The 10,579-nt window shown below is 55.4% G+C and overlaps 1 protein-coding gene across 1 annotated transcript; it reads right to left on the minus strand.

Moving 5' to 3' along the window:
- Window positions 1–1,029: 1,029 nt before the first annotated feature.
- On the minus strand, window positions 1,030–4,705 carry LOC100384530 (integral membrane protein like protein). The gene is made up of 5 exons (NM_001254819.2): window positions 4,345–4,705; window positions 4,006–4,190; window positions 3,697–3,897; window positions 2,134–2,295; window positions 1,030–1,682 (listed from the first exon to the last, which is right to left on the minus strand). Exons 1-5 carry the CDS (start codon window positions 4,472–4,474, stop codon window positions 1,326–1,328), a joined length of 1,035 nt encoding a protein of 344 aa, NP_001241748.2. The 5' UTR covers window positions 4,475–4,705; the 3' UTR covers window positions 1,030–1,325.
- Window positions 4,706–10,579: the final 5,874 nt, after the last annotated feature.

Genomic DNA, 10,579 nt, shown 5'->3' on the forward strand with positions numbered 1-10,579 from the left:
ATCTTTTGTGCGTACTTTGTCATCACTCATGCGCACTGAGAAAACTTCTCTATCGGTCACACATCTCAATATTGTTTTTATGCGAAGCATGTCTTAACCCAGAGGTTCTTTTGAGACAGTCTTTCGAAAAAAATACACCTTGTTAGCATGAGCATTCTATCATCCTATTAAGCCTTGGACCAGGACATCACAACACATTCCTTAGAAGACTGACGTCCTCGTCGATCAACCCTAAGTCAGGAACCTCCTCTCTTAGTCACGTCTGTGTGTCTAGTGTCATCATATGTCATGCCATGTGACCATTCTAGTCCCACATGCGCCATATGCTCAAACCCCTAACCCACACACGCCTATGAAATCGCGAGGGTCAACTCTGATACCATTGTTAACATCTCGTCCACTCCCGAACAAGTGATACTTACTCGCGACAGCTCTCTAGGATCATAGATCATCCTCACGGACCAACACAAGTCTTTGTGTGAACTTTGCCCTCACTCATGTACACCTGAGAAGTCGATCGATTATCATCCCAAAATTACTCTAGACAAAGCACGCTTAACCTAGATATTTTTTTGAGATAGACTTCCGAAAAAGAAGATATATCTTGTTGGTATATATAAGTTGGTATATATAAATATTCTATCCATCCTACTAAGCTTTAGACCATAATATCATACATTAATCCTTAAAAACAAGATCCTACTTGAATATAGTGTGTGATCTGGTTTAAGATAATTGATCGTACTATTAATAAGAGAAGTAAATTAAGTCATTTGGTAAATTAAGAGTTCTAATTAGTAAATTAAGCCACCGGCATGACCAATCCCATCCTCTCCCATGTGAACCCGTCCCATCCTATCCCATGTGGCAGGCAAAAACAACTACGCAAGAGGCCGACGAAACCGATGATGCCCGTGGGCGGTGTGCAGAACCCCAGCAACCAGAACCGGACAGCGAAACATAAAAAATAAGGACTACATCGCCGGCTGGATAAATGATTCCTTATCAATCCTACCACGGAGCGGAGATACATATGTTACCTGTATTTCTATTATGAGTCTTGTCAACATGACAATGAATGGATCCACCCCGCCGCCTGAAAAAATCCTAAAAATCTGCATTCTGCTAGTGTGTGTTTGATCTACGCCGAACTGGGGGTGGTCGTCGTCACCTAGGAACTGGACTCTCCCCAACAAGGGGCCAAAATTAACAGTGTAGTGTCGATAGCTGAGAGCTGACGGACAAGCAACTTTGGATCGAGCGATCGCGCGCGCACAGTTACAAAAGAACAAGAAGAATGAACGAATCAGCGGCGGCGGCGGCAGCTAGCTCTTCATCTCGCCGTCCTCGAGGTCGACCGCGGGCACGCCGCTCACCCTGGCCTTGAGGGGTACGTCCTCCCCGTCGAGCATTTCGCTCTTGATCCGGGGGACAGGGGCTGCCACCTTCTTCTCCGCTTCCATGGCCCAGCTGTAGACCACCATGCCCATCACGGCGAGCAGCATCCCGAGGATGTTCTTCACGGTGAGGGCCGAGTCAAACAGGATCCAGCCGAGGATCAGCACACACACGGTCTTCATGTGGCCCAGGACCTGAAACGAGGTCGCTGAGAACCGGCCGATGCAGAGGTATTGGCTCATGTTGCAGAAGACGGCCAGGGAGCAGGAAAGCAAGATGAAGAACTGCAAAACGTTTAAAAGGGAGCATAATGAGTAACTTCATTTGTAGCTGCAATCAACTGCTACAAACATTTTGCTTACATTTGGCAATCAAGAAATTAAGGTGCAAAACCAAGAAAACCTATATAGTCAAGTCAACCAATATGCAAATTGTCATTAAGAATATTAAGCAAATGATATAGGAAAAGGAAAAAGGATAAGTGTTCTGGCAATTCCATGTCAGAATAAGCTGTCTTATATGATCCCAGCAACAAGAATTTACTACAGGCGGGGCCACTGGCTGGGTTTTTCACTATAGTAGAATGGCAAAAAATAATAGAGTTAAGCATATAGGCTGAAGAGATGAGAATACTGCCAATGAACTTAAAGTAGAAGATAGATAACTCAGGACAAGTAGTAGTCATAAAGATAGCAATGCTCTCAAGAACCGAGAATTGTGACTAGGATAACTTACAGTTGCCCCTCCCGAAAAAGGGTAGTTCAACAATGACCGTCCATTTAGATAGTAGTCCACAAAGGGGCCCAGTATAATGAGTGAAATTGCCTGGATTGGTGCAGTTTTGCTCAGCAGCTCAAATGACCCAATGTTGTACTTCTTTTGAAAGGAACCAATTGTCTGGGAAGAGGAAACACATCATCAGCTCACCCCCTCAGAGTATAGTGGAACTTAGTAGATTGCATAAGCGTAACTGTGAGACAAGTATTGTTGTAGAAAGTAACTTTCTTTTCAGTATTCGATACTAAAAATATTAAATTATTCATGTACAACTTAAAAGTATTACTAAAGTTTAGAAATTTTCCAGAAACTTCAAAAATCAGATTTTTGTTAGTAAAACACAAACTTCAAAGACGATATTGTTGTTAGTAAAGCATCTCCTTATATAGATAGTAGAAGTAGAAATGAAGATGAAACGAGAAGAATGTAAAACAACAAAAAAATCTTCAAATTAATTGCAGGTAGTCTGATCTTGAAGGATACAACGAAACAAGCAAATACATTTGTACAGTACAAGAAAACACAAAAAGTGAGGAAGCATAGTAGTATCTATGAGAACTGTCAATGTGCAGCTTATAATGTAGTATATGAATTGGCAGATCATGATATGTCTCAACTGATGATCTTTTAGTACCTTTTTACCATTGACCTGCATTATTGTATTTCAGGGCTGAGTTGCAAAGTTTGGCTTCCAGTAACAGTGCCTTGCTGAGTAGTTATAACCAGTTAGGCTACAAGCTACAGATAAATCAATTAAGTGATGCCCAAAACAGCTCAATTGTTTGAAGGGGAAAATTGCAAAAACCAACCCATATCATCTGGATTTTGAGTTCCTCCCATAAGCCATTTTGTTGCATCATACCCACTCCCCTACTTGGTTCTATCCCAGGTATGCTTAACCTATTCAACCTGCTTTTATCAATTACGAACTGTCAATGTAATCACTAAAGTATAATCCCGGCACTTTTCAGGGATTCGACCAAAACAATCCTGATGAGAGCTTAAATGTTGACAAACTGAGGCTTGCTATTTGCGGGAAAAAAGAGGACTGCAACATGATAATAAAGCTAATCCAAGCACTTGAACAAACTTCACTCGGCTAGCTTGGCCTGTCATGGCACTACAATGGCATAATCGGCTGAATGTGTGCATAGCGGGTGGTTTTTGCAACAAAACTAAGCAGTGATGGGCATCTTCAACAGAACAACTTATGAGGGGAATCTCAGACCCAAAACGGCATGTTTTGCCTCCCCTTTTCACAACTTAGGAGCACAAGGGAAGGCATCTAATAGGATGAACAACCTCTAATCAATTTCAAAATATTTCATCATTATTGACCAAATCGGTTTACATAAGGCTGACAGCTCAAATTCAGAGTCACATAACCAAATCTCGTTGCAAATTGCAGAATAGCATTATGGCTGTCAAAACTAGAATTCTCCATATCATCATAATGGAATACACAATACCAAAAAAAGGGGCTATAGCAAGAAGACTGGTGAAAAAAGGAGAAGAGCTCACAATCTGTTGAAGCGACGTGCAGAACACTGCCACGCAAGCGCAGATGAACCCCTTGGCATTGACCTCGACATCCGTGACGGTGCAAATCCCGACACCGGCGGCCACGACAACCACCGCCGAGATGACCTTGGTGGTGTAGTGCTTGCTGTTCAGCACCCATTCCATGAGGCAGACCACCGGAATCATGCTCAGTTTGGAGATCTGCAGGTTCCCAGCTTCAGCCACGCGCGCACACAAGCAACCCAGGCCGAAAATGGCCGGCGTAGGCGCTGCCGCTGGCGCTGTCAGAGCAGAGCAGGGTGTACGTACCTGGTAGAAGCCGACGGAGTTGAGCATGAGGCTGAGGTTCATCCCGGTGATGGAGGTGTTGGCGACGAGAGAGAACCAGACGAGCTCCCAGAGCGGGACGTGCTTGGAGACGGAGTAGCCGGTGGCGTTGGAGATCCACCCGACGAGCGCCGTGACCGTGAAGTGGAACCCGGTCAGCGTGGTGGCTGCGCGCATTCACAACACAGGCAGCCCGAAAACGAACAGTCAGACGCCTCCGCCAGATCCGCGACCAATCCCCCCCACTAGCGGCCGGCGGATCCGGGTTCCAGATCCGCGGGGAGGAGAGGCGAGGCGAGGAGAGGAGAGGAAGGGGGGTACCGAAGGCGAAGGCGTAGCCGGAGGAGGACATGAGCTGCTTGTTGGCCATGATGAGGCTGACGGAGCTGACGACGTTCATCGCCCACGCGCCCACGTCTGACACCGCCGGCGCCTTCTTCTCGGCCTCCATGGCGCCCCGCCGCCGCTTCCCCCTCCCTCCTCCCAGCAGCACACAGCCTCACGCGAACCCGGAGAGGGGGGCAGCAGGGTTCGGATGGGCTGGTGGCCGGCTGCTGGACTCGTCCCGTCTCGGTTGCCTCATGCGGGAGGGGCCGCTGGGTTATAATAAAGCACGGGGGGGTGTTGCGTTGCCGCCTAGGCAAGGAAGGGAGAACGGGGAGGGAGGGAGGCTTTCGAACTGGGTGGGGGGCTGGGGGGGCCGGAAACGTCAACGGGCACGGGGAGGGGTAGGCGGGCAAGCGGTGAAAAACCTCGCGGCCTCGCGGGGTGGTGACGAGAACGAGACGACGGCGGATTGACGCGGGGAGGGAGGCCGCGGCGACGACAAGGGCGCAGCGGGGCCGCGCCACACGACTACACGAGTGATACACTGACACGAGTCGAGTCATGACGCTTTTTCCCTGCAGCTTCCGCCACTTCTGCGCGTCGCGGGTTCGGCGCAGGATTTTTTTTTCCCACAACGGCAGCCGGCAGGCACCGGGCACCGCAACGTGCCGGTTCAAAGTTGGACGCTGGGCACCCGCGCGACCGGTCTCAGCGTCTCGCTTCCCGTGGAGCTGGCAAGCTGCTGTGGTACACAGAACAGAAGGCCGTCGGCCGTTTCATGTCAGAGTCTCCGCATCGTGTGGCTGCGCGAATTGCGACACGCTAGCGTTGTTGCGCCAGAGGCTTGTTGTACAGTTGTACTTGTAGCGAGGAGCTTCCCTGGTCCAGCAAGCAAGGATTCGGGAACGCGGTACTTTTCTTGACATGTCGGCCACCGTATAAAACTGCCTGGCAGATTCGCACTTTGTGCTCGTACTATACTAGACTAGTTTATTAGTAGTGCAGTATATGTAGTGCTGCTGCTGATGGACTAGTGCATTACCTAAAGGCCTCGAGATCCACCACGCCCTTGTGCAAAGTCATCTACTGTGTTTAAAGTTTGACGAGGCCACTTAGATACCGTTGACACCTTTTTAGAGCGTCAATTACTCAACACGAACCAGCGGCGGTTCTCTCCGCACAGGGGGCGGACGGTCCGTGGCCAGGGGCCAGACGGTCCGCGGCCTGATGCGAGGCTAGAGTTTCCTACCTGACGGCCGGACAGTCCGCGCCCTAGGGCCGGACGGTCCGCCCGTGCGCAGGGGCGGCGGAAGATCGCCGACGGCGCCTGAATCTCGCTCCCGGGAGGGACCCCGTCGGGGAGGAGAGATCCTAGGAGTTGTCTAGGCTCAGCAGGCCGACCTAGGCTCCTCTAATCGACATAGAGTCGAAGAGAAGCGGAGAATTTGGGGATCGAGAGGCTAAACTAGAACTAGACTAGAACTACTCCTAGGAAATAAATGTGAAATAGAAGTGTTATTGATTCGATTGATGATTACAAATCGGTCGTATACTTCTCTATTTATAGAGGAGGGGGTTGGACCCTTTACAAACTAATTTCCGAGCGAATTCCGCGAATCTAGCTAACAATCGTAGCACAAAACTCGGAACCCTAATATGTTCTGCGCTTGCGCGGTCCGTCTGGCCCACAGGCGCTGTCGGCGTTTCGAGACCGGGGGGTCCCCGAGCCGACGAGTGAGTGTGCCGCGTGCCCCAGCCCAGATGGGTCGAGCGCGTGGGCGAGCGCGAAGGGGGGAGAAGCGAGGTGGCCGGAGACGGGCGTGAGAGAGGTGGAGATCCCGCGGCCTTCGTGTTCGTCCCGCGCCCAGGTCGGGTGCGCTTGCAGTAGGGGGTTACAAGCGTCCACGCGAGTGAGGGAAGCGAGCGGCCCCAAGAGAGCGCCTGTCCCGTCCTCGTCCCCGCGCGGCCAACCTTCTCTAAGAAGGCCCTGGTCCTTCCTTTTATAGGCGTAAGGAGAGGATCCAGGTGTACAATGGGGGTGTAGCAGAGTGCTACGTGTCTAGCGGAGGGAGAGCTAGCGCCCTAAGTACATGCCAATGTGGCAGCCGGAGAGATCTTGGCACCCTGCTGGCGTGATGTCATGGCTGTCAGAGGAGCAACGGAGCCTGGCGGAGGGACAGCTGTCGGAGCGGTCGAGTCCTTGCTGACGTCCCCCTGCTTCCGTAAGAGAGCTGAGAGCCGTTGTCGTCACAGAGCTTGTGGGGCGCCATCATTGCCCATCTGGCGGAGCTAGCCAGATGGGACACCGGTCTTGTTCTCTGTGACCCGAGTCGGCTTGGGGTAGGATGATGATGGCGCTTCCCGTTGACGTGGCGGGCCTGTGCCCTATGTCGGGCGACGTGGGGGCTCCTCCGAAGCCGAGGTCGAGTCTGTCTTCCGTGGCCGAGGCCGAGCCCGAGCCCCTGGGTCGGGCGAGGCGGAGATCGTTCGGCAGAGGCCAGAGCGGAGTCCGAGCCCTGGGGTCGGGCGAGGCGGAGTTCGTCGTCTTCCGGGGCTGAGCCCGAGTCCGAGCCCTGGGTCGGGCGGAGCGGAGTTCGCCGTCTTCCGGGTCTTAGCCCGAGTCCGAGCCCTAGGTCGGGCGGAGCGGAGTTCGTCGTCTTCCGGGTCTTAGCCCGAGTCCGAGCCCTGGGTCGGGCGGAGCGGAGTTCGCCGTCTTCCGGGTCTTAGCCCGAGTCCGAGCCCTGGGTCGGGCGGAGCGGAGTTCGCCGTCTTCCGGGTCTTAGCCCGAGTCCGAGCCCTGGGTCGGGCGGAGCGGAGCTTCCTATGGCGCCTTTGGCAAGGCCTGACTGCCTGTCAGACTCACTCTGTCGAGTGGCACTGCAGTCGGAGTGGCGCAGGCGGCGCTGTCCTTCTGTCAGACCGGTCAGTGGAGCGGCGGAGTGACGGCGGTCACTTCGGCTCTACCGGGGGGCGCGCGTCAGGATAAAGGTGTCAGGCCACCTTTGCGTTAAATGCTCCTGCAACTCGGTCAGTCGGTGCGGCGATTTAGTCAGGGTTGCTTCTTAGCGAAGCCAAGGCCTCGGGCGAGCCGGAGATGTGTCCGCCGTTAAAGGGGGGCCTCGGGCGAGACGGAAGTCCCTCGAGGTCGGCTGCCCTTGTCCGAGGCTAGGCTCGGGCGAAGCGTGATCGAGTCACTCGTATGGACTGATTCCTGACTTAATCGCACCCATCAGGCCTTTGCAGCTTTATGCTGATGGGGGTTACCAGCTAAGAATTAGGCGTCTTGAGGGTACCCCTAATTATGGTCCCCGACAGTAGCCCCCGAGCCTCGAAGGGAGTGTTAGCACTCGCTTGGAGGCTTTCGTCGCACTTTTTTGCAAGGGGACCAGCCTTTCTCGGTTGCATTTTGTTCCGGTGGGTGCGCGCGAGCGCACCCGCCGGGTGTAGCCCCCGAGGCCTCAGAGGAGTGGTTTCACTCCTTCGAGGTCTTAATGCCTTGCGTAATGCTTCGGCTGGTCTGGTTGTTCCCTCATGCGAACTGGCCGTAGCCCGGGTGCACGGTCGGGGCCCAAGCTCTCGGGCTGGTATGTTGACGCTGTCAACGGTTTGGCCGGAGCCGGGTTTGCGAGAGCAGCCCCTGAGCCTCCGCACAGGGCGAGAGGACGATCAGGGACAGACTCGGCTTTTTTACATACGCCCCTACGTCGCCTTTCCGCAAGGAGGAGGGGGGAGAGCGCCATGTTACCCTCGATGGGCACCGAACATGGTGTCTCCGGTGAGCTGCAAGCGGGTAATCCGAGTGGACGTCTGTGCCCCGTTCGTTGGGGGTCGGCTAGGGGCCCAGAGGCACGCCCAAAAGTACCTGCGGGTGATCTGCCGGACCCGGTCCCCTGGCGACGGGGTCCGAGGGCTCGATGCCTCCCTCCGATGGGATTCCGTTACAAGATCGTTCCCGCTGGTCTCGGAAATGTCCTAGGGTACCTCGGGAGCGCAGCCCGAGCCTTGGTTATGTATCGAACGTACCCCTGGTCATCCCTAGCTCGGCGTCTGAGGCGACTGTGAACCCTTCGGGGGCCAGCCTTCGAACCCCTGATCAGTAATGGGCGCGGAGCCCGAGTAGCCTGAGGCGGCCATGGAGCCCTTCGGGGGGCCGGCCTTCGAACCCCTGACCAGTAGTGGGTGTCGGGCCCACGCGATCTGAGGCGACTGTTGAACCCTTCGGAGGGCCAGCCTTCGAACCTCTGATCAGTAGGGGGGGCTCGGAGCCCGGTTCCTTCATAGAGAAGGGTCCTTTTCGGGGTATCCCCCTTTCCCGGTCCCTGTTTCAAGAGATAGAGAAAGAGGAAAAAGGAAAAGGATACGAAATCGAATGACGCGGCGTACCTTTTTTGGCGCGGTTATTACGGCGAAGGTGAAGCGTCGCCCGCTTCTCCTCCCAGAGGCGCCGCCTGTCCCACCGCGGAGTTAATGCGACAGGGCGAGTGGTTGGCGGGGCGGCCGTTGCGCGTGCGCGAGCCGTTCGAGGAACGGATCACGGGCGCACCGTCTTCACGCCGTGGGAGGAGGCTCTCTTGCTGTCCCTGGATGGGACGTGAGCCTGGCTGACGACGTGACTGCTGCTCCCGCCCGCCTGCCACCGTCATTACTGCCGACCCACTTTCGGCCGCATTGACTGTCGCGCCAGGCTGGCGCTGCTGGGTCGTGCGCTGGGTCGCCTCGAGTCGCGGCATAGGTTCCGCAACCGAAGAGGTGCGACGGTGGCGCAAGTGGCGGTGCGGTTGCTTGCATGCAGCAACTGGCGCGCTGGTTGCGTGACGCATGGGCCTGGGCCTCCAAGCTGGCGTGTTAGAAGTCGGAGAAGCGCGTCCACCTGGCGCGGTTGCATGCCGCCTGCATGGCTGCCCGCCCCTTCCGCCCGTTGGTCTGGGCAAAAGTGGGGGGTCGCATGTAACCGCTGGGCGGTTGTGTGCACCACGCGCGGCGGTTTGGCTTCTTCTGCTCTGAGCCGGTTTGCATGACATGCGGGACCCAGCCCCCGAGCCGCAGGGGAGGGCCTTGGAGCGTGCTGGAGAAGACTCAGCCCGTGGCGTTTGGGGGCGCACGTAGGGAGAGTTGCCTTTAAAAGGAGGGCGACCCCTTTTGGAAGGCAACCATGTCTTTTTCCTCCCTTATGCGTCGTGTCTTTCCATCTTCCAAGCCCCCGGATGGGGGGTATCCGCCGTCTTTACGCCTCCTCGTTGGAGGAACGCAACTCCGTGGGAGTTGGTACCTTTCAGCCATCGTTCGGCTTCAAGGATTTTCATCATGCAGCCCGGCCGCACCCCTCCACCGGCGGTCACCCAAGATGGTGACCTCCGGCTTGATGCTGGGGGAAAGCGAGCCGGGCTGCGGCCCCTGCCCCTCCCTTAGCCTCAAGGATTTTCATCACCAAGGCTGGGGAGGGGAGTGTGCCGAGTTGGAGTCGGCCCCTGCGTGGGCGGTGGCCCGCTCCTTCACTCAGTGATGGGGGGAGGAGCGGTTGTTGTCCGTGGCGCTGGCAGCTGCAGCGTGCCCGGCTTTCGGACGCGAGTGGCTTCGGAGCCGCTCGCGGCGCCGGCGTCCGCCACGACAGCCGGAAGAGGTTCTTCTGCCGGCGTGATAGCCAGGGCCGGCCACAGGCTGACCTCCAACTCTACGGCCTTCTGCCCGTCCTTGCCTTACGAGTTTCGGCATGGGCGGGGGCCTCCCGGCAGCAGCACCCGCCCTGAGGTCAGTGCTGCCGCTGTTCGACCCCCCGGAGCAGAAGTCGTCGTCGTCGCCGCTGCTGGAGCAGGTGACGGCGCGCCGTTCGTCGGCCTTCCGTCGCTCCGCAGGCCTTCCCCCTCGGAGTGGGGTTGTTCGTACCTGCGGAGGGGGAACCGGAGTTCCATTTGTAATGGCACTTCGAATGCCAGTGTTTTTGTTCATTGTGGCTGTCGAGGCCTGAACATGTATGTAATTTCGGCACGGAGCCGTGTTTTTTCTTCATTTTCGAGCACTAAGTCTCGCCTGTTGATTATCTGAACCGCTTCACCAAGCATGAGTCGCCCCGTGTCAAGGTGACGAGTGAGGTATCCGTATCCCGGAGGCGTAGGAGTCCCTCGGCTCGATCGGCCTTGTTGTCTGACGCTCCTCTAGCTTAGTTAAAGGGACCCCTTGGCCGCTCTTCGATGAGCCGAGGCTAGGGGTAGCGATATCAGTACGAACAGAG

The sequence above is a fragment of the Zea mays genome, chromosome 7, assembly GCF_902167145.1.
Source record: "Zea mays cultivar B73 chromosome 7, Zm-B73-REFERENCE-NAM-5.0, whole genome shotgun sequence".
In the NCBI taxonomy this organism is placed as follows: Eukaryota; Viridiplantae; Streptophyta; class Magnoliopsida; order Poales; family Poaceae; genus Zea; species Zea mays.

Excerpts from the sequence above, each read along its gene's own strand:
- LOC100384530 (NM_001254819.2), bottom strand. The coding sequence starts at position 4,474 with ATGGAGGCCGAGAAGAAGGCGCCGGCGGTGTCAGACGTGGGCGCGTGG. Across the intron at positions 2,296-3,696 it reads GCACGTCGCTTCAACAGATT|ACAATTGGTTCCTTTCAAAA; the intron begins GTGAGCTCTTCT and ends TCCTCTTCCCAG. Across the intron at positions 1,683-2,133 it reads CTTTTTCGGGAGGGGCAACT|TTCTTCATCTTGCTTTCCTG; the intron begins GTAAGTTATCCT and ends AACGTTTTGCAG.